Source organism: Nakaseomyces glabratus, chromosome H (genome assembly GCF_010111755.1).
Source record: "Nakaseomyces glabratus chromosome H, complete sequence".
NCBI classification, from domain to species: domain Eukaryota; kingdom Fungi; phylum Ascomycota; class Saccharomycetes; order Saccharomycetales; family Saccharomycetaceae; genus Nakaseomyces; species Nakaseomyces glabratus.
In genome coordinates this window covers 269,051-291,671 of record NC_088958.1, presented here as the reverse complement: position 1 = coordinate 291,671, position 22,621 = coordinate 269,051, and the positions used below count along the sequence as shown (strand labels likewise).

Here is a 22,621-nt window from a genome sequence, read left to right as displayed (position 1 = left end):
AATATCGAAATTCTAATATCGAAATTGTATGCTTTATTTGTTTTTATGTCTATCAAATTTCGATCAGATTGATCTGATTTAAATGGACCTGGTGACTAGAGAATATAACCAATAATCTTCAGATATACTTATCCCTGATCTGTAAACTAAACTTCAGTTTAAATTAATAAAGGATTTCTTGTGGAAATTTTCAGCCTTGTCAAATTAGAGATGTAATATGGCAACAATAGGAAATAAGCTTTCAAAAGTAGAATATTGTACTAGACAAAACCAGAAGCAGTAGATGGGAAAAAACCTCAATTGCAGTTGGTTAGCAATAAGATTCAATAAAATAAAAATATGGTTTTCAGAAAAAGTTATATGTAAGAGCAAACTAACGTTGAATTGAAATTCTTGCCAATTAACTTATTGATTGTTCTTTCTTATTATGCTTGCTCTTCACAAATGATGTTTTTTTTTTGTAACTTTTCAAGCATGTTCGTGTCTAATTATAATCAATATATGGGAATATAGGCAGTGTCTCTTTCTTTTGTGTTTTAGAAAATGGTGTTTTATTTGTAGTAGTATTACAATTGCATTTTCATGCCGTATTATTTATTGGTTAAATTATAAAATTTCTAGGTTTATGTTTGTATTGTTTAGCCAAGGGAAGATCCTGCTCCCCTTCTCTGTGATACGTTTAATAACTCTGTCGTGAGATATTTTCGATTCCGATCTAACTTTTATAGACAGAATTGAGTTATTGTTCCTACAACATTTTAATATATCATTTATTGGAATTGTGTAGGAGATATTAGCATTGCTATAGTAGTCTATATCTGAAATTTTTAAGTTTTTCGAAACCTCATTTTCCATCTCGTATTTGACATTAAAAATTAATGAGAATAGGTGAAAGGAATTGTATATTGGGATATAGTCGATAACTTTAGATATCAGCATTTCAAAAAGGTTTCCTTTTTTGTTCTGCTTGACTTTTACTTGGATTTCTTTCATGATTTCTTCAAACAAATATCGAAATAGAGGCTCCCTTTGAAATTCAGGAGATAATGTTATGCCACTGGGTTCATTAGCAGATATTATGCTATTATCAATTAGAATCTTCATTCCTCCTAACAGTTTAAATTCTAGGACTATTATATCATTTGAATTTCTAATACATCCAATATTAGATAGTGCTTGTAATAGATTGAAATTTGCTAGTAAGGTGCGTTCTTTTTTGATGTCCATTGGGTTTATGGTTTTTCTTTTGGAAGTAACCTTACTGATACTCTGATTAATTTCTATTAGTTGTTTGGTCTTTGAATTAATGTCATCCTCAAGTTGTTGCCTTTTGCGTTGTATTTCATCATGTTTGTTTACCTCAATTTGATGATGCAGTAGTGTCTTCTTTATTTTTGCAAATTTGATCTTATCATCCAAAGAGGGGCCATTTTTCTGTTTTTCATATGACACCTCAGTTAGAATTCTTATTTCTCTTTGAAGTGTATCCTTAAGATCAGATATTTTTAACTTGAGTTCCTTCACCTTTTGTAACTCAAGTTTTACATTTGTATATTCCTCATTCAGGATTTCGAGATTATCTGTTAGAACTTCTCTGAATCCATCAAGTTGCTTTAGCCTCCATTCATACCAATCTCTTTGCGTTTCCATCTCAGAAAATTCCTTTACCGCAAGTATAGTTTTTAAAGATGTGTCAATACCTGCCTCAGATTGTGATGTATACTTTAATGCAATCGAATTTATGTTTAATGTTTTTGATATATCATTCTCTAATACATCCATTGACTTTGATTGATTTATCCTTGCACGTAATTCATTTATTATGAAAGTCTTAATTTCCCAGGTAGGAACATCAATGTGGTACACAGAATTTACTTGACCTAATCTTAAGTTTTGCTGAATTGAGTAATCTAGTGTATTGAGGGTGATAGCAGTATTTTTCTGTTTAAAGATATCTTTAATATTCTCTAGCAATCGGTAATCAATATCACTTAAAAAATTTTTCAATGAAAAACTGTGAGTTATAGTCTTTTCATTTTCATGATTTTCAGACTTATGCGGTGACTGTAAATTCGGCTCCTTATCATCAAATAACTGTTTGGGTACACTTGCCGGTCGCTGTTCTGTTGCATATATAATTTTAATAGGTGACATCTTTTCAATTATTTCGCTGTCAGATCCATATATTTGTTGTTCTGAAGTGTTATCAGGTGGAGTGGCCGGTGAAACTAACTTCTCAATTGTATCATCATTTAGTCTTCTTCTTTTAACAGAATATTCATGAATATTTGGAACAATTTGTGTAAACTCCATGCCATCTTCATTTTCTGCATCATTGGCATCATTGTTGGCTTTCCTGAGATTATTAGTTTCATTTGGTAAAACTTGAGTCATTTCCATTGCTTGGGAAATAATATCTGTCGATAGATCTAATTCACTCTGAGATTTTCGGGTCCGCTCAGAGTGTAATTGAGCTGTCAGGGTATTCTCCACATTATTTATGTTTTGTGGGGCTGTAAACTCCATTGTCTCTTCTTTTGGTTCAGTAGTACTAGCTCCAGCTTGGACTTCTAATGAAATGGGTTCAGTCAAATCCATAGAAGCATTCCCGTCATTCTCGTAGGCTGGTTTTTGAGTTGATGTAGCCATATTTTTAGTGGGTGAAATGTCAAAGCTATGCAATGTTACATCAGGCAAAAACGAAACTCGTTGAGTGATTTGAGACTGTAGTATGTTACTTTTGTTAGACTCGTTACCCTCATTGTGATCTGGAGTTTCAGCTTCACTACGAATAATCTTGGTTGGTGATCCCTTCAATATGCTTTTCTTCATCAAGTTCTCTCAACACTTGCTCAAAAAAAACCTTTCTAAAACAAGGCTATTAGTACAATACACTTAATCAAAAAGGTCTTTCATACAGGCAGTTGCTTGTATCATTCACAGGTTGTGTGTGTTACGTTTCTTAAAATCGCGTTGGGTTCCGTGATATTTTTCAAAACAAAGCGATGAGCTTGTGAAAAGGGAAAGTGCTAGGAAACAATGGAAATTTGGTCAAGGTTTAGTAGATATGTTTGCTATAACACCTTGTGTTGTATAAAGTTTATTATTTAAACATACAGATTAAAAGCTGTCAATAAGTATTTTTGATATCTGTAAGTGAACAGCTCTAATAATACAGATCTAGAAAGATCCCCGACAGGATAGCAATTCCTACACTATATTTTCTACGTATAGACTTCTGGATTTATTGAGAAATACAGGCTGGTGAGATAAATCTTCCTGATTAAACTAAGAATTGATAAAGCTTTTAAATTGAGATGAATAACTGGCAGCATTCTTTCAATAATGCCCGACCATTGGATGAGCATTTACATAAGCCATACTTACAGTATGATGGTATAGAAAAGCATTTAACAAAATTCATATTTGATGACCATGCTAATTTGGTATGGACTGGTGATACTTATGGTTGTGTTTCATCATATGATGTTAATTTCCAACCGTATGTGAGACAGAGAGCTCACATTGGAGGCTCTCCTGTTAAAGATCTCATGAGTCATAGCAGTGGAGTTCTCTCATTAAGTTCAGACTCTTTACATTTACAGGATAGAAGAGGTACCACGCTATTAAATTTAACCAATATAGATATTGCTGCTTTCAACGATTTACAAACTATGTGTTATATGTCAGCTGATCAGACATCAAAAGTATACTGTGCAGGTACAGACATAGGAACAGGTTTATCACTAATAGATTTGCAACGAGGAACTTTAGAGACAAACATACCGTATTTTTCAAAAGTAAATTTCATTAAGTCAAGCAAGAAATTAGCTGCAATAGGTAAATTATCAGGATCAATTGACTTGTTTGATCCTGGAAGCAATCAAGTAATAAAGTCATTTATTTCGCATTCATCATGCATTACCTCAATGGATATACAAGATTATACATTGGTTACCACTGGTCAATCAAATGGTTTTTACAATACATTTGCAGATCCATTTGTAAATGTATATGATCTAAGGACGATGAGACAATTACCACCCATATCATTCTCTAAAAGCACTAGCATGGGAACTGTTGGTGCTGACTTTGTTCAACTGCATCCTGTGCTTCCAACTATTGTTATGATCGCTTCTTCTTCCGGGGCATTTGATTTTGTAGACATGGCCAATCCTAGCTTGAGGACGCAATTTGCTAATCCTGGGAACGGAATCAAATGCATTCGCTTATCTTCTAATGGTGATCATCTGGGTGTATTAGAATCAAACGATATGTTTAGTACATGGAAAAGACCTAATAGTTCAGTAAATTTTACAAATATGCCAGAGCTTTTAACATACCCTTCATATCCAAATGATGGACCCTTGGCCAATATTAGTATCGATGATTATAATTATCCATTGAGCACCGTTGGTATGCCTTACTATCAAGAAAAGTTATTATCTACTTGGTCTACTGTCATATTTAGATCTCCAGGCACAGTACCTAGAGATATAGATAAGATACTAACTGATTTAAAGAACAGCAAAAAATCAAAGAAGCTAGTTGCTGACGGTGTTAATTTCTATCCTTATAGTGTTGCTAAATACGGACATAAAGATGCCTTACAACCATATATATCATTGAGGGATAAGCGTTATCAGAGGTCAACTGGTTCTGTTCCAGATGATGTGCTTATTACAAAGAGTGTTGATGGAGAACTTCCGCCAGCTTTCAAAAATCTGCCATTGGTTGTCACAAAGTATGCAACAGATTCCTTTGATTTCGAATCAGTTAATAAGACACCGTATTGTGGATTAGACAATGATGTAGACAACCCTTTCACTAATGCTCTGATTCAACTATATAGATTTATTCCGGAGATCTCCAACTTCTTGATAAGTACGTTGAAACATGAGCATTTCGAGTCACCTTTGCTTACCGATATGGCATATTTATTTGATATGATGAGAAATACAATTGATGGTATTTGCAGGACGACCAATTATCAGATGTCTCTAAATGATGTTTTGGAGAAGAACAATCTTTCCCTTCATACAATCTCAGAGTCCAATATGCTACAAAAAATTAATTCACTATCGCTGAATGACGATGGGGGCAAGAAGCAACTTTCCATTCAAGAACTTAATGACTTTTTATTGAGTGAATTATGTGAGGAGGAGGTTAAATTTATCGATCAAAACTTTGTTCTGCAGCATTGTTATTGCTGTGAATTTGCAGTAAAAACCAAAGGCTGTATGACTTACGGTCAAACATCTGGTAGTCTGTACAAGCCATCGATTACCATAGGGCCAAATGCGTGCACTCAAAAGAACGGTAAAGTATCCTATCCTCATTCAATATTGGGATATATTGAGCATGGTTTAAAAAATAGCATAGTGCTGAATAAGAAGTGTGAACAATGTGGAATAAAAGAAAATTTGGAGGAAGATATTAGTATACAAGAATTGCCACCAATTCTCTCCCTTTCTCTAGAATTCGATGACAACGCAATGAAATTAGCAAAGACGACTAAAAATTGGCTACCTAAAGAATTTTATGCTTCTATTATGAAAAACAAACCGTTAGTAAGAGGGTCTGTTAATGATATAAGGACAAATACTATGATCTACAAATATGAACTACATGGTTATATTGCGCGTATTTCCGACCCGGATAGAGGTGATCATTATGTTACATTTTCAAGAATTTATAATGAAGAATCTAAGATGTTTAGGTGGTACCTCTTTAATGACTATTTGGTCACTGAAGTTGATGAATCGATAGTGTATGATCTAGGAAAGCATTGGTTAAAACCTGAGGTGGTAATTTATGGAGATGCAGAAGAATTGAGAAAGCCCTTTAATTATCTAAAAGATGTAGAAATTGATGATTCGATTCTTTATAAAGACTACTTTTCTGCTGCCATTAGAGAATCGATCCAAAAAGAGTATGAGCTGCTTACCAGAAATGAGGCACCAAGGCCGGGATCCTTGATTGCTATTGATGCTGAGTTTGTTACATTGAAGAATGAAAAATATGATATTGATTGTCGAGGAGCAAAAACAGTAGTTCAGTCAAAAGTAAGTGCCCTAGCAAGGATATCCGTTGTTAGAGGTAATGAAGAACAATTTGGTGTCCCATTTATAGATGATTATATCATAATTGAGAAGAATATTGATGATTATCTGACAAAATTTAGTGGTATATTGCCAGGTGATCTAGATCCAAAAACTAGCAATAAGCATTTGGTGCCTAGAAATGTTGCCTATAGAAAGATTTGGCTACTAATGCAACTGGGTTGTACATTCATTGGTCATGGTCTTCAAAATGACTTCAAACATATAAATATTTCTGTGCCGAAAGAACAAATACGTGATACTGCAGTATATTTCCTACAAGGTAAACGTTATTTATCGTTAAGGTATCTAGCATATGTGTTGTTGGACATAAATGTACAAGAAGGAAATCATGATTCAATCGAAGACGCTTACACTGCTCTTGTTCTGTACAAGAAGTATCTTGAACTCAAGAGCAATGGCATGATGGATCAAGTGTTGAACAAGCTATATGAAGAAGGAAGAACTACTAATTACAAGGTACCTTTGAAGCTATAGTTTTAACTATTGTTCAAATTCGCTTACAAATTATTTGGGTAAACTATTTATCTTTCATTATTACTATTTATCTTTCATTATTACTATTTATCTTTCATCATTACACAATTTAAATGGCACATAAATAGCTGAGATATACATTTCTGTAAATATCATTGTTAAAATTATTGCTTTGAAATATTTGAGTTGAATATTTTTATCGTTATAATCCTAAGGCGTAGCAATTACAAGTGTCGTACGGGGTGGTAAATAAAAGGGAACCATAAGGACATTCATTCCGGATTGACTAGGACAGCAAATGTTGCAGACTACCAAATAGAAGTTTACATTAAAGGCATTGGATTGATAAGAAATATTCAATGAATTTCAATTCTGTCTACTTTTAAGATTGTTTTATAATTAGTGCAATAACGGATTCAACTGATATTGAAAGTAACACTTGCAATGAATCTATTTGACGTTGGACATTTTTACATCGATAGGATGGTGAATTCGAAATCGAAAGGCGGAGTTGCCGACATAACCGAGCGTAGTAGAATAAAAGCGTTACTTTTGGATAAGAATACGAAAAGTACGATATCTATGTGTGCGACCCAAAGTGAATTGCTACATAATGAGATTTTTCTGATTGATACATTAGAGAATGAAAATAGAGATCCGGAAAGGCATCTAAGATGTATTGTTTACGTCAAGCCAACTAATGACAGTATTGAATTTTTATCTAGAGAATTGCGTGACCCTAAATATGGAGACTATCACATATATTTTAGCAATTCAGTATCAAAGGCGCAACTAGAAAAACTGGCAGAATCGGATGATATGGAGGCAGTTTCTAAGGTTGAAGAGATATTTCAAGATTATTTTATTTTGAATGAAGATTTGTTTTCATTTGATATAAATCCTGCTGAGCTAACAATTAATAATTCTAATGTGTGGGGAGAAACCAGTTTAACCAACTGTAAGGATAGTCTAGTGTCGCTACTCCTGTCTTTGAAGTTAAAGCCAGATATTAGATATGAAGTGAATAGTAAACGCTGTACTAAACTAGCTAATGAATTAGCCAAAATTATCGAACAAAATGAAAAGACGTTGTTCCATTTTCCTAACATGGATACGCCGCCGTTATTAGTATTACTTGATCGAGAAAGCGACCCTTTAACGCCACTTCTGCAGCCATGGACTTATCAATCTATGATAAATGAGTATGTTGGATTAAAGCGTAATGTTGTTGATTTATCAGGTATGCCAGGTATAGATCAAGATCTGCAGAAAGTGACTCTTTCATCAATGCAAGATAGGTTTTTTTACGAGACAATGTACATGAATTTTGGTGAACTAGGGGACCAAGTTAAAAACTATGTCGATTCATATAAGCTAAAGAGTCAGAGTACAAGTCAAATTAACACGATTGAAGATATTAAGAACTTCATTGAGAAATATCCAGAATTTAGAAAACTATCAGGTAACGTATCCAAGCATATGTCAATAGTGGGTGAATTAGACAGACAATTGAAAGAGCTTAATATCTGGGAGATAAGTGAGATTGAACAGAATTTATCTGTTCATAGAGATAATACGGAAGATTTTCAAGGATTACAAGATATGCTAAGAAATCAAAAAATCAACAACTATTATAAAGTAAAACTTGTATGCATCTACATTACTAAACATTTTGATTTGAAAGACAGGATAAATGTCCTCATCAAAACTATAAGTGAGACTGTAAGTCCGCAAGAAATAAACTTTTTGCACAGATTTCAAAAAATCATTGAGGAATACAATAATCATTTAAACTCATCAGCTAATAGTGCGGAAGGTGAAGGAAAGAGAGACGATTTATTGAGTGAACTTGCTAAGAAATTTAATACTAGAATGGCGTCAAAGGGGTTTCTAAATAACACTCAGAAATCAAACAACAATGTGTATATGCAGCATATTCCCGAGATATCTACAATATTGTCTAACATATCAAAAAGTACACTTAGTAAGGAGAGATATGGTTTCATTGGTAATAACGGTGTAAATTCTAGATTGGTTGACAATAACTCTGCAAGAGATGTAGTGATATTCGTTGTCGGTGGTGTTACCTATGAAGAAGCAAGATTTGTCCACCAATTTAATGAGACAATGAAAAACAAAATGAGAGTCATATTAGGTGGTACAAGTGTGTTATCTACCAGGGATTTCATGGATTCTATGAGAAACAAAGTTTAGTGAGAGCTTCTTATATATATGAGATAGGTGAGTATATATATATGAGATAGGTGAGTATATATATATGTGATAGGTGAGTATATATCTATAACATAATTGAACTATGGATTTTGGGTTGATTTTTTTAGACGTAATATCGACTTGTAAATTAGGTTATGCGAAAGATAAAAATCCCAAATAAAAAACAAAAATTAAAAATGGTAAATGTAGTAAGCAGGCTATAGGCATCGACACTTACAAGAATGGGAAAAAAATTGTTATTAACTAATTAACTATCACTCCGATACGGGGAGTCGAACCCCGGTCTCCACGGTGAAAGCGTGATGTGATAGCCGTTACACTATATCGGATAACAACTTAATGGAGTTGTTAGAAAATGACTAGCCCTAGTGTAGTAAATGTCTTTCACGTGCGTTTGTTCAATTAGCATTATATAAATTATAGATCTTTTGGTCTTAAAGTAATTCCCAGGATTAGAATATAAGTATTTATCAAATAAAAAAAATAAATGTTATATCAAGCATTTTTAGACGGTAATGGTAAGTCCAAAAATGTGTTAGGCATTTTATACTGTGAATTGTTTCACGGCCATAATATATGAGAAGGAATCAAATGTGCTAATAGTTAATTTTTTGATCGGTTTAATCATGTACATTGTGAATCTGTAGCAATTTCTGATTTTTGGGCACAAAATTTTGGATTACCTGTTTATTATGTATATATCTCTATTTCAAATAATTAAATGATAATTTTTTTTACAATTTGGTCATGACCTAATCATTTAGTTAATTATAAATGGATTGTACTTATATCAACTCATCTTAAATCTTATCTAAAAATATGTTCACGACGTAGGACATCCAAGTAACCAGACAGGAAAAGGAAAGTATAAAAGGATCTCATGAATTCTACAATTGTCTTAAAAATGCGACAGTGGTATAGATTTACTGTCATATGTATTTAAAATTAGGAAATTTTAGAAAACCAAACGAAAATATGAACGTTGTGTGAGCTATAAATAGCCAGAATGCATATCATAAGCATATAACATAAAACATACGGAATTGTGAAACAGGAAGAAAAATGTAGGAACACTGTTTGAATAGCACAGATGTCTTTAATATCAATATGCCTTTACTAGTCACAGTTTTCAAGAAGAACACACAAATCTTTTAACTATCCTAACATAATGAAAAAAATACGAGTAAAAACGAAGAAGAAGAGCCACTGAGAAATACAATTGTGAATCAATCAATCTGGCTGGGATGAACTGGGAATATATTATATTAATTTTTGATCATTTTTATTAACTTTATTTGTTTTCTAAGTAACATGATAATACAATGGGAATAGTTAATGCGAGGAATTATAACGAATGAGATATAAATGTTTGCACCATATAATAACCTTCTTTTCATTTTGCTTTGGGGTCTATGGGATGCGTTCTTGACAAATTAAGCATGTATATCTATTATAATTAAACCCATGAATTGCTTTTCTTGTTCAGATATGCGCTATATTTCTGAAACAGAAAAAAAGAATAACAAAGAATGTGTATTTAAAATTTTCAAGAAGAATGTACTCTATCCATAGCTGTTCTTCTCTTTGAAGCATCGGGCAGTTGTTTCTTCACAACCCCAGCTGATACAATTCTTTTTTGGTTGGTTATATCATAATAATCAGCAAAGACTTTCCTTCTTCTGACATTTATGAACCAGTTGGATAGTTGAATTTTGGTCAAGCCAGTCTTCAAGGAGAGCTCCATCTTTTCTTGGGGTGTAGGATAAGGGTTATTGATGTGATCATACAACCACTCATTTAAGATTTTTACAGTCTCCTTTGGCAAGTTCGCTCTCTTCTTGACTGCGCCTTGACCAACCTCTGGGGAAGAGGCAGAAGGTGACGAAGATACACTGGAAGGTGGGCTATTCACGGAAGTTAACGTAGTCGTACTTGTAGTGGACACACTACTCGAAGTGCTACTACATAACTTCATCGGTATAGCCGCACTCAATCCAATGGATCCATTTGGCGAGTATGGAGGTGATAGCGGCTGTGATTCTTCTCGCCTTATAACCAAATTTACTTTACCACTTCTGTGGTATGGTTTTGTGACTTTAAATTCGTGTGGCAGAGCACCCCAGGAATAGCTGCTTTTAACAGGCACATCTTTCAAAGACTGATAATCCAAAAGATTCAAACGGTTTTGCTGTCTGTTGTAGTCAGTGTAGTTGACATTTCTAGGGTTTGAATCGTAGACACCACGGCCACCAGTGGTCTCGGTATCTTTGGACAATGAATCAATAATCGACCTAATGGAAGGCAACGTCGTTTGTACTGATTCCATTATTGTTGTGATATGTATTCCAGATTGGCGTACTTTTTTTTTTTCTTCTTTAGTATTGGAGAAGAAAAAAATAGACTGTTATAGTTGAATCTCTTTCTCAAATCAATATGAGTTATATCAATCCCAAAAGGATGGTAAATGTTGGTTTTTAAATTTTTTTTGGTTTGTTTATATATGATTCAGATATAACTTAAATAAATGATTTTAGAAATTGAATTTCTGGGAAAATGGCTTGAGAAATGAGAATTTATTGTTTAATTTATACTATTTCTCAACCATTAGAAAGAACTATCTTTTCGGGATGATTGAATTGAGAAGACTCATCACATTTTTTCTCTTTCTCAACTTTGTTGTAATGTACATTATGTTATTTTTAATTTTCGAATACCTGTTCATAATTCATACAGGAAGTCCTAATAACTATAGAAGTAATTTCTTTTTTTCATGCTATCTTTACCTATTTTTTTTTTCTGTTTTTGCTTTCTTGTTAGTGCTTCAATTATCAAGAGAAGAGGGAGATTAATAATAAATTTTATTAATACATTTGATAATAATTTGTTAGGATTTCAGGAAAAAAATAAGCAGTTGAGGGCATCGCTGTAGAGGAAATATTTCTGACACTGATCCGATGGGATATGTCCTTCTTCACTTCAGCAAATTTTTAGCGTATCTTCTATTTTTCATTATTTTTATGGTTCTCCTTCATTTGTATGAGAAGCTCAACAAGAGAAGACCCTTTCATTGGCAAATACATTTTGGTGTGGGAGGAGTTGGGTTCCCTATGTACTACATGTATCTTCACAGGGCTCGGACAACCATCTACTCTCCCCCCTCCTCCGTCCCTTCCCAGGACTACGCATTTCTAATGCGTGTATGCGTGCGTGTGAGCTCCCTATGCTCTTTCTCCTCTTCCTTGTCCCACTAATGGTTTTCTCATCTGTGATGAAACGAGAATGTCCTCTGGGTTTAATTAGTTTGTCCGATTTCCAAACGAAATCTAGTAATCTAGCAATTTTAGGCCTTTGAGCAAATCATTCTCCTATACAGTAAGAATGGTGTCTTTTGGTAAGGATGTGTGCAAGAGTTGCGAGAAAACCCTCCTGCCTCCTCTGCACTCTTTTCTAAGAAAGAAGACACATTATCTTCTTTTCTTCTGATTGGAGTTCTGGACGAGCAGCGGTAGCGGGTTGCCCGTTGTGCCAACCCGGCCTTCTAAGAGCACAATGGGGGGGGGGGAGAAGGAAGCAGAGGAGAAGAGGGGGGGAAATTTCAAAAGTGTAAATGACTGGTGTAAGTGCATTCTACGAGAGTTTATGTGTCATAACATCTGCCAATACTCAAGAAGAGGGTGAAGGGATAATAAAGAGAAATACCGTTCTCGGCTTTGTGGGAGCTGGGCAGTGAGAATGGGTGATGCCTCCGGTTGTTTTCTCAATTGAGAAAGGATGTCTCAGTGTAGGTTTTGCGACGGAGCGAGAGGTATACAACACGGATCACACTCATTTCCAAACAGCAATTAGGAAGGGTAGGCATTCTGGGAGAGTAACTAGCAAAAAAAAGAAATCCCTAAGAGAGATGGCTGTGCGTGATTTTACAGATATGTAGCAGAAAAGAATATGGCTTACTGATAAGGGAAATAGTATATCGAGTGATTTGTGATTTTGCTTCCGTTAGCAAGAAACACAAAGATTGAGATAATCACCTTTCCTTGATCAGGGAATTAGTTAATGTCCTTGTCACACTTGCAGATGCCACAGGGGCTGTGTTTTTACTGGCTTGGGGTGGAGGGGAGAAAAGAAGAAAGAGGGGAGGGAATGGAAGGTGTGGAATGAGACGAACACAGGGAGAAAAAACAGAGAGGGGGGAAGGAGGGAAAGAAAGAAGTAGAGAACGAAAGCGAAGAGATGTTCATAAGAGCAATACTACGGGAGTTATACTGGGATTTGCATTGATTTTTGAACACACCAGAAAATCGAAGCTCATCAAAAGCAAGCGAAAGTGCTCACATGTGAAATCGAAATAAGCTGTCTCTGCGAGGGATTTTAGGGGGGGGGGCGTGGATAAGTGCATCGTCTGGGAGACAAACGCATCCGAATAAGCTCAGCAGAAATGTGAAGTCTTCAGAATATGCCGTGTGACACCAAGTTGATGATGTAACCAAGGGATGGATTGGCAAACGTTAATTGGGTGGAAAAGAGAAAAGAGGAAAGAGGAAAGAGGAAAGAGGAAAGAGGAAAGATCCTGTACTGCACTTACTAACGTATACTGTGTTTAGGTTTTGCTTCTGTGACTGTACATATGCTTCTGTGTCAAACCGTATTCTTGTCCCAGTTTTGCATTTTATCGGTTCTCAGAACATTAAGGACTGTATTGGAGAAATGGGATGGCGTGCTTTCAGTTTCTCTGTGATAAAATTCTGGTTAGAGAATGCTGTAACAAATCGGTGGTACAGGTGGATTAGTCCTGTGGTTTAATGAAAAGATGGGCATTGTTCTTTTTTTTTAACGTTCTGTGTACCGTTGGGCCTTTGTACCCTCATTTCTAAGAGCTGACTGTCGACTAGCAGGAATGACAGGATCAATTAAACTACTGTACTAATAACAGTACGTTTGGCAGGGATGGAAAGAAATAAGGTAATACAATTTTCACCAATTGAACCCTTTTCATCAATAGTGGAGGGGATCTATTGGTTAGTTGGAGGAACCCTTGTAAAGACAAAAGCATTGAACGTACAGAGTTTACAGTTACAATCGTTTAGATCAAAAAAAAAGAACTTGTTCTATTTTTAAAACAATTCAAACCGACTCTTTCTATGTATTATGAAATGATGCCTTACTTGAGATTGGCTTATGTTGTAAGCGCTAGGGCAAAGATAAAAGAAATTGAGTGAGGCACTGTCATTTATCTAAGAATAGACTGGGAGATCTGTACTTCATTTCCAGTTCTTTCAGATCTTGATTTGCTAGTTTTGAACACATATCATTAGAAGTAAAGGAAAAAAGGGCGACCATTGAATTAATAATGAACCCCAAAGTACTTATTTTATTATTCAAATATTATGTACATCTTATCAAAATATTAATACTTGCTATGGCATAAGTAGTGTTTTAAATGAGGGTCGAATTCCCAACCATATTTGATAGCCAAGTGAGAAAGGAGGAAAAGAGAACATGCTGTTGATTCATACTCATTGTGTCACTGCTTCTTAACCACTATCATTCAGAATGAAGGGACAAAGGAGAAGAGGGGGAAGGGGGGGGGGGGAGGGGGGAAGGAAGGTGAGAGGATCAAAGCTTGTAATGTGAATTTGAGATTAAACCCAAGAACGGTTTAAATTGTGGCATCTAATGTGCTCGGTAGATTTGAGTATCCCATTTTTCTCAACATATCGAAATGAATACAATGGATATCAGATAAATAGTAAACTCGCGAGTACAACATCTACAGAGAGTTCTATGTATTTCAACCTTGTTACGTAGTCCCATTTCTTATACAAATGCTTTGAACCCTAGTTCTACAACAAATATAAAAAGCAACTTATGTAGAAACTTCACATGCTCAGCATTGAGCAGTCCACAGATTTACCCATATCTGAAAGGGTTTTGGCTCTGTATTAGCCATTTGCAAAGAAGTCAGTCATATCTTAGCTGGGTTTTTACATCCCTATCATACCAAAACAAACAAGAACCATCATGTGTCTACGGGATGATCTCTTACACCTCTGCTTTAAACGGTGATGTAATCATATGTAATTTACGAATTTTAACCATATTTCAGTTTCTACGGCTCCGCCATGCTTGGCTTCCTGTACAATACCTGTAGTTTACGCATTTCTTGTCAAAACCAATACAACTGTTGTTGGTACGTTGTTTGTGAGGATATCTTCAATCTTGATGGTTTTGTGTTGTGTTTTGAAGAGACAAAGGTAAATCGGACTTGCACACGATCTTGCTCTGCATGCATATAATCAAGGAAAAACAAATCGACAGTGACGAAATTTTGCTCTTATCACACAGATACCAACGGAGGACAGGAAACAGCTAGCGGAAGGTAGGTTCAAAACTGACGAAGTAGTGTGCGTGCGTGCACGGGTATGTCTGTGACAGGGTCCTTCTTAAACTGCAGCGTGAATTACCTAGAAACAGAAAACGAACTGGGCAACTTACAGCGAATCGGAGGACATTTATTTTCATCAATTTTCATCACTCACTTCCCGCAGCACAAAAGGGTCGAAGAGAATCTTCACAGATGTACAAAGAGTTTGCTGGCCTGTTGAAATCGCGTGGAACTCATGGGGTGTTATGGGAAATGAAACATTACCCATTTATGAAATAGTAGATCAGATCTCAGTGAAACTACTGCACAACAGAGCTTGAGCAGTTGTTGACACGAGTCTAGTCCTTTTTGATGATGGTCACTGTCAGCTCCAAGAGTTGTGGCTTCGATTCCTAGTTTTGATATTGCTCAGCTTCTTTTACGTTTTACTCACCCTGTTTTCTATAATATCTTTATGATTTGCATTTACAGAATTGTATATTGGTTCGTTTTTCTTCTTTTCATTTGTCTTTTGACTTCATAGGTCTAAGATATTCAGCAAATTCAACCTCTTCCTCAACATGATATACTATTTCTCATGGAATGGTCATGAATAATCTATCGCAATACAATATTACGATAATATGTATTATACCGATGATCATATTCATCTAGATTATATTCAATAGAGGATAAAACATAAAAAAAGAAAAAGAAATTAAGTCTGTGTAGATTTTATAAGATCTTAGAAATAGACAAGACATGACAAAACAAGACAAAAAACATCCACTAATTTAAACAAGACATTTCTTAATAATGAATTTAGACTGTTCATTAGAACGGACGTGGTTCTCATTTTTTACTGAACAGGCAAACTATGTACCGCTTCTCTTATCGGATGACGGGGTGTTGGTGAAAAGCCAATCTCTCCGATATTGTAAAGCTTCCTAAAAAATACAGTTCCATTTGAAATTACGTTAATCATTCCATCACAGCTCTCTTGGATATTTAGTAGAATAGTACGATGATAAGTAGCAAAAGATAATCGGAAGTAACAAATAATCAAAGATTAAGTCCGAGTGATGACACATGGGTTCCAGAACGTTAAGAATACTCTTCGGAACTGAAAAAAAAAACACTGTGAAGCTTCTTCCAAGACAAAAACCATTAACTGGCGCTACTTTGGACATTTTCTATACAGCTTGGTACATTTCCTTTGTAAAGTTAGCTTGGAAGCCTAATGCTAGTAAAAATAGCAAAAAATCTATTTTGAAGAGTCTTTCTACTGACTTGTACCAGTTCACGCCGATTTTCGGAACTGCTTGCCAATTGTTGATCAAGGCTTTTATCCTTATAACGAAATCCGCAGCAGAACATGAATAATCATTATTAAATGGCGAAATCTAGACTAAGAAAAACAGTCTTGACTAGATTTGGTTCACCCTCTCCAACGATTATTTATTTTGACGATACCAATTTAGTCTCTGAGCTAATAAGAGCAACTGATCTTATGTAAAGTTTGCCTTAGACTAATAAAACTTATTTTTAGCTCATCAACATTACGAGTAATTGCACTTGTTATGATATTTAATTGATAATCTGCCCATAGTAAGTTACTTGAACCCTGACAAGTGTTACATTTTTTTAACTCACGTGTCTTATCAAGTGCTACAAGCGGCATCACATATGTATTCTGCCTAAACATAGCAAGAAAATATCTCAATAAGAGCACCACCATCATCACTTTACGTAGAAAGTTTACTATAATTCTCATTAGGTACTGTTCTTTGACCGGCAACTGTTAAAGCTAGAGTTTGCTCATTCTATGTAATTACTCTAGAATGCGATGAGCCGTGGTGAGGGATACACTTCTAGCTTTTGACAAAAAAAAAATTTTTGAAGCTCATCGCAATGGGCATCGCAAAGTTCATATGATGTATATATTGAAGTACCAGGCAATATAGTTATATCAGTTATTTGCTTCTTCTCCACTGACAATTAAAAGCAGCGATTTGTTGAGAAAGGATATGTCGAAGAGTGCAGTAGATATGAAGCAGGTTCCGCCGCCGGATGAGGAGGAAGAGTTGCTTGCGAAACTAGTATTTGGGGATACAACTGATTTCCATTCAGGCCTGGCCGACTTTGACACTGAGTTTGCCTTGAATGAGGAGAAGAAACTTAATGAGGAGGACAATATTGCAGATGGCGAGAGTTCAAGTGGCAGCGGTGAGGATGAAGAGGGAGATGCCATGGAGCAATTAGCAGATGACCAACTGTTCTACGTCGATGACGGTGAAGGTGACGGTGAAGAGATGGATGTTGATGACAATGGCGATAGTGCATCTGATAATGACGAAGGAATGACTAGTGACGAGGAAGAAGAACAAGCGTGGGTGGACTCCGATGATGAGAAATTGTCGGTACCGATTACCTCCAATAACAGGACAAAGAAACTGAGACAAAATTACCAGGACAGTCATATTAGTGGTGCTGACTATGTGAGAAGATTAAGAGCTCAGTTTGAAAAAATATATCCCAGACCACAATGGGCTGATTCGATCTCTGACAGTGAAGGTGATCTGAGCGATGGCGACTACGATAGCAACTCAGAACAACTGAACTCTGTGATAAATGGTGACGTAAATGCCTTGTCAAAGATATTGGAGAGTACATTTACATATAGGGATAATATAACAACCAAACTCTTACCGGAAAAGAGCTTGGATATACTGAGATTAAAGGACGCCAATGCCAGTCACGCATCACATTCGGCAATCCAATCGCTTTCCTTTCATCCTTCCAAACCACTTTTACTAAGCGGTGGTTACGATAGAACTTTAAGACTTTATCATATCGATGGTAAATCTAATCCATTAGTTACAAGTGTGTACTTGAAAGGCACTCCCGTGCAAACTTGTTGCTTTTACGTTTCTCATAACAACACCTCCAGCAAACTGCCACAAGAGCAAAAAATATATACAGGTGGTAGAAGACGCTACATGCATTCTTGGGACTTGTCTGCTTCCTTCAACAATGCCCGTTCTGAAAAGGCGGCATCAGTCGCCAAGATTGATAAATTCTCCAGAATGTATGGTCACGAAGAGACCCAGAGATCCTTTGAGAAGTTTAAAGTTGGTTATCTATATAACTTTACTACCAATTCTTCTCAAGGTATAGTTGTATTACAGGGTGGTAGCGGTTGGATAAATATCATCGATGCAAACTCTGGTGTTTGGATAACTGGATGCAAGATAGAAGGAAATCTGGTCGATTTCTGCATTGACTATCAGCCAATATCGAAGGGTAGATTCCAGACAATTCTAATTGTTACAAACACTTATGGTGAAATATGGGAATTCAATTTAAGCAAAAACAATGAAATAATCCGCAGGTGGAAAGACAATGGTGGTATCGGTATTACCACCATCCAAGTTGGTGGTGGTACAAGTTCAGATCACTTATTACCAATGAGTTCTAGAAAAATAAGACAAAACAGATGGCTAGCAATTGGTAGTGAGAGTGGCTTTGTAAATGTCTATGATAGAAGTGCCATTCGTAGTAACGCAGATCTCAAAAACGCAGCCATTTCTCCAATTGCCACATTAGATCAACTAACGACCTCTATTTCCTCATTGAACTTTTCTCCTGATGGCCAAATCCTTTGTATGTCATCCAGAGCTATAAAAGATGCCTTAAGATTAGTACACTTACCATCAGGGAAAGTTTTCTCGAATTGGCCCACAAGCGGTACCCCATTGGGTAAAGTGACAAGTGTTGCCATTTCATCTAATGGTGAAATGTTAGCGGTAGGTAACGAACAAGGTAAGATCAGATTATGGAGGCTCAACTTCTATCAATAGCATAATCAAATAACTTATAATAAATATAAATATCTTTAGCATAAGCCAAAAAATGCATTTTTCATCGCTTATATATCAGGACAAGTAACATATATAACTTATCAATGATTTCAAAAGTACTGAATACTAATAAGAAATCTAAAAAGAATACCTTAAAAACACTATGACTACTGCACCATTTAGTTTAACAACTATAATATAAAGCTAAAAAAATGGAAAAAAAACAGAGCTCGCACTCAGGTTCGAACTAAGGACCAACAGATTTGCAATCTGCTGCGCTACCACTGCGCCATACGAGCTTTTTATGTTATGTTATTTAGAGAAAAACTCAGGCATACATGTATACCAAGGCTATATTGCTAATGAAACGTAATAGCTACTTGAATAGAAGACAAACTTGAATTTTGATGTAGCTTATGCTGTCCTATATAATCAATATCTGTAATCAAACATTTGGTAATGGTAATGAGAGTTTCAGTCAAGATATGTGACAAGTGAGCCGTAAAATACTTGGGAAATACCTATTTTGAAGTTTCAAAATTGATATTTATGTATACATATCATTACAAGCATGTTGCATGAGAAGATTATATTGTAATGCAGAATAAAAACCAATATAAGATTTTGATGAACAGTACTCATTCATACTGCTCTTTAATGCCATCCTTTGCCCTTTAATGTGGTACACTACTCTGAGCAAGTTTACCCTGCACAAACTTACATCAGACATCTACCCCTAACGAAGGACTCACCCCCCCTTCGATAATACGCTAATAACTATTTATACTAAAAGTAATAGTCTCGAGAGGTTTTCAATAACTATTCCAGATTCAATTAAGCTATTCGGAACTGTGTCAAGAACAGGTACAGATAATTGAAGAGAAATATTGGTCACAAGTATAATGGCGCCATCAGTATTGCAAAGGAGACCATCGCTACTTCACGATGACTACGAACATGCTGTGACAGCTGACAGCACAGCAAAGATTGCTGACTCCCTTAAAGGGAAAGGTATTGTTCCATCAGCGAACTTGAACAAATTAGTGCAGACTAATAAGATTTCAATTGATGATCTGGATATGATTTCCTTGGGCACTGCTTTTGATCAGCAGATGGAAGCTGGTTCGCCAATGTATTGGGATCCTCAAGGAGAAGAAGAGATCAGGACCAAGTGCTCTACTATATCAGATAATCCCATGCTGAATATTTTGAAAGGAATAGAACATGTCTCATACAATGCAAGACCTGTGCGAGCCAGGGAGATAGATAGCGCTGATGTCGATGCCGAGAATAATCCCTTCAACAAGATAGTGATGTCAAGAACGAAGTATGTGGTGAACTCGTATCAGAATAGTGCTTCAAATGTTAAATTTGATGATAAAAGAGCATTTGTTTATCCTAAACCGCTACCAAAATTTTGGAAATATGAAAATGATAAAAGATTAACATTAGAAGAGCAAAAGGAAGAGAAACAAAGTTACTATGTTAGCGCAAGAAACGAATTTGATGACGAAGAGGATTTAATCAATTTGCCTGAAGCTGTTAAACCAAACCAAACTTCAGCAAAATTTCTTGGTGGGGTTCACCATACGGGAGAGTTTTTTGACTATGATTTGTATAAAAAAGCTTTAAAGAAACATAAAAAGAAGATCGATGATGATAACGCTAGTGATCCATCACGCAAGTTTTGTGACTTTAATTTCTATCAAAAGATACCCGATTTTGCGGAATTTAGAGAAGATTTTGATTTTGTTGTCGAACTTTTACAAAACAATCATTTTGATAACCTCGCTAAGAAAAGAATATCATACCTAAATGATAAATTCGAGTTGTTCCAACATTTGAAATCGAAAACGGAAATACTAGAGAATAAGAAAGTTCCTTATAGAGATTTCTACAATTCCCGTAAAGTGGATTGCAATTTCTTACTAAGTGGATGTATTACCCAAAGGCAGTTGAGTGAGTTCATATGGGAAAAACTTAACAAGGAACCTGAAAGAATTGTATACAAGTTTTCAACAGGAGAAACCATTAAATTATCCGAGCTATTTGAAATCGGCTGTACCAGTGCCGAACCTATTGCTCTAGGTTTAAAAATTGTAGATGATGATTTCTTGGAATGGTATGAGACTGTCTACTTACAACAATTTCATTTAATTCCATCAAGGGAAGCTGATGTACAACTTGAAGGAAAGGAATTGCGTTTCTTCTTATTGGCCAAAACTTTTCTTGAGTTTGACAACATATTAGAAGGAGAATACTTTGCCGAAGTATTCATAAAATACACAGTACATACTTGGGAAAAATCCAAGTATCAACTTGGACAAGTTTCTGTCGATTTCCAGTTTTATGATTCTCAGGAAGATAACTGGTGGTACAAATTCTCAAATTGGATCAAGAGATGGAATTTAATATCATATAATATAAGGTGGAATGTTCAAATTTCGAGAGTTTACTCAAAGCTGTTCAAACTGGGTAGAGTGACTTGCTTTAATGACATGTTAGACATGATATTTAAACCTATTTTTGATCACACTAACAACTCTGACAATAATCCGGATTTCCATTACTTTATTACAAATATTTGTTCCCTCGATTTAGTAATAAGCGAAAATGATGATTACCTCTGGAAAGAGTTTTCAGACATTAACCAAACACCTGCTGAATGGGTAGCCCAAGGTGACAACCCCCCAGTTGCTTATTACATGTACTATATCTATCAACGATTAGGTCACTTCAATTATATGATGAATAGAAGGAGCGAGCCATGTATTACTTTAAGATGTTACTGCTCTGATTTAGATAACCGATCGTCCCAATTTACCGACAGATATATTACAGATCAAACAGAATCATTAATATGTAATCTATTATTATGCAATGGAGGATTAATGAATGCTGAATATATCTGGAGTGCACCAGCCTTACTAACATATTTGTTTTACCTGCTGCAGGTTCCAGTTATAATTGCCCCATTATCATCCGTTACAATGCCTTCGATGCAATTAGAAAGGCAAGGTAGAAAATACAAATCAGATTTAAGTTCTTTAACTGGTTTTTGTCAGGGTGAAATAACAAAGAGGGATATTACTGTCAGTGATGATCACTCGTATGGATCCAATCCATTTATGAGAATGTTCAAGCTAGGAATGAAAACCTCTTTGTCATCTAATTCAGTTTTGTTTAATTCCTCATACACAATGGAGCCAATGATAGAAGAATATAGTGTAGCCGCCAGTATCTATCTTCTCAATGCTGCTGATCTATGTGAGCTAGCCAGAAACAGTGTCATTGCTTGTGGTTATGAAGGCTGGTATAAGGCTCATTGGTCTGGTATTAGTGTTAGGCCAGATAAGTATTTCAAAGAAAATGTTGGTGGTGTTGATGTATGGTACGATACTGCTGAAGACACTTCAATCAAACACAATGTCCCTATGATTCGCCGACAATATAGAAGAGATACGTTGGATCAAGAGTGGGACTTTTTGGAAGAACTTTTTAATTAGGTTTTAATAACCGATATTTATAGACCAGTTTATCTTGTTAAAGTCTTTTTCAAATTGAAT

At 35.5% G+C, this 22,621-nt stretch overlaps 6 protein-coding genes and 2 non-coding genes across 8 annotated transcripts; 4 read left to right on the top strand and 4 right to left on the bottom strand.

The window, feature by feature from the left end:
• Window positions 1-606: 606 nt before the first annotated feature.
• On the bottom strand, window positions 607-2,832 carry SPC105 (kinetochore-microtubule binding complex subunit SPC105; the record flags this gene model as incomplete). Its single annotated transcript, XM_446925.1, has 1 exon — window positions 607-2,832. The coding sequence occupies one exon, from the start codon at window positions 2,830-2,832 to the stop codon at window positions 607-609; it is 2,226 nt and encodes a 741-aa protein (XP_446925.1).
• Window positions 2,833-3,317: 485 nt separating this feature from the next.
• On the top strand, window positions 3,318-6,599 carry PAN2 (poly(A)-specific ribonuclease; the record flags this gene model as incomplete). Its single annotated transcript, XM_446924.1, has 1 exon — window positions 3,318-6,599. One exon carries the CDS (start codon window positions 3,318-3,320, stop codon window positions 6,597-6,599), a length of 3,282 nt encoding a protein of 1,093 aa, XP_446924.1.
• A 444-nt stretch (window positions 6,600-7,043) lies between these two features.
• Window positions 7,044-8,813, top strand: VPS45 (Vps45p; the record flags this gene model as incomplete). Its single annotated transcript, XM_446923.1, has 1 exon — window positions 7,044-8,813. The coding sequence occupies one exon, from the start codon at window positions 7,044-7,046 to the stop codon at window positions 8,811-8,813; it is 1,770 nt and encodes a 589-aa protein (XP_446923.1).
• A 278-nt stretch (window positions 8,814-9,091) lies between these two features.
• Window positions 9,092-9,163, bottom strand: tE(UUC)2. The gene has a single exon. It is a non-coding gene; the product is annotated as a tRNA-Glu (tRNA).
• Window positions 9,164-10,380: 1,217 nt separating this feature from the next.
• On the bottom strand, window positions 10,381-11,160 carry TOS8 (Tos8p; the record flags this gene model as incomplete). The annotated part of the gene is made up of 1 exon (XM_446922.1): window positions 10,381-11,160. The coding sequence occupies one exon, from the start codon at window positions 11,158-11,160 to the stop codon at window positions 10,381-10,383; it is 780 nt and encodes a 259-aa protein (XP_446922.1).
• A 6,062-nt stretch (window positions 11,161-17,222) lies between these two features.
• On the top strand, window positions 17,223-19,055 carry UTP18 (Utp18p; the record flags this gene model as incomplete). Its single annotated transcript, XM_446921.1, has 1 exon — window positions 17,223-19,055. The coding sequence occupies one exon, from the start codon at window positions 17,223-17,225 to the stop codon at window positions 19,053-19,055; it is 1,833 nt and encodes a 610-aa protein (XP_446921.1).
• A 227-nt stretch (window positions 19,056-19,282) lies between these two features.
• Window positions 19,283-19,354, bottom strand: tC(GCA)2. Its single transcript has one exon. It is a non-coding gene; the product is annotated as a tRNA-Cys (tRNA).
• A 603-nt stretch (window positions 19,355-19,957) lies between these two features.
• GVI51_H02673 (metallo-dependent hydrolase superfamily protein) lies at window positions 19,958-22,561 on the top strand (the record flags this gene model as incomplete). Its single annotated transcript, XM_446920.1, has 1 exon — window positions 19,958-22,561. One exon carries the CDS (start codon window positions 19,958-19,960, stop codon window positions 22,559-22,561), a length of 2,604 nt encoding a protein of 867 aa, XP_446920.1.
• Window positions 22,562-22,621: the final 60 nt, after the last annotated feature.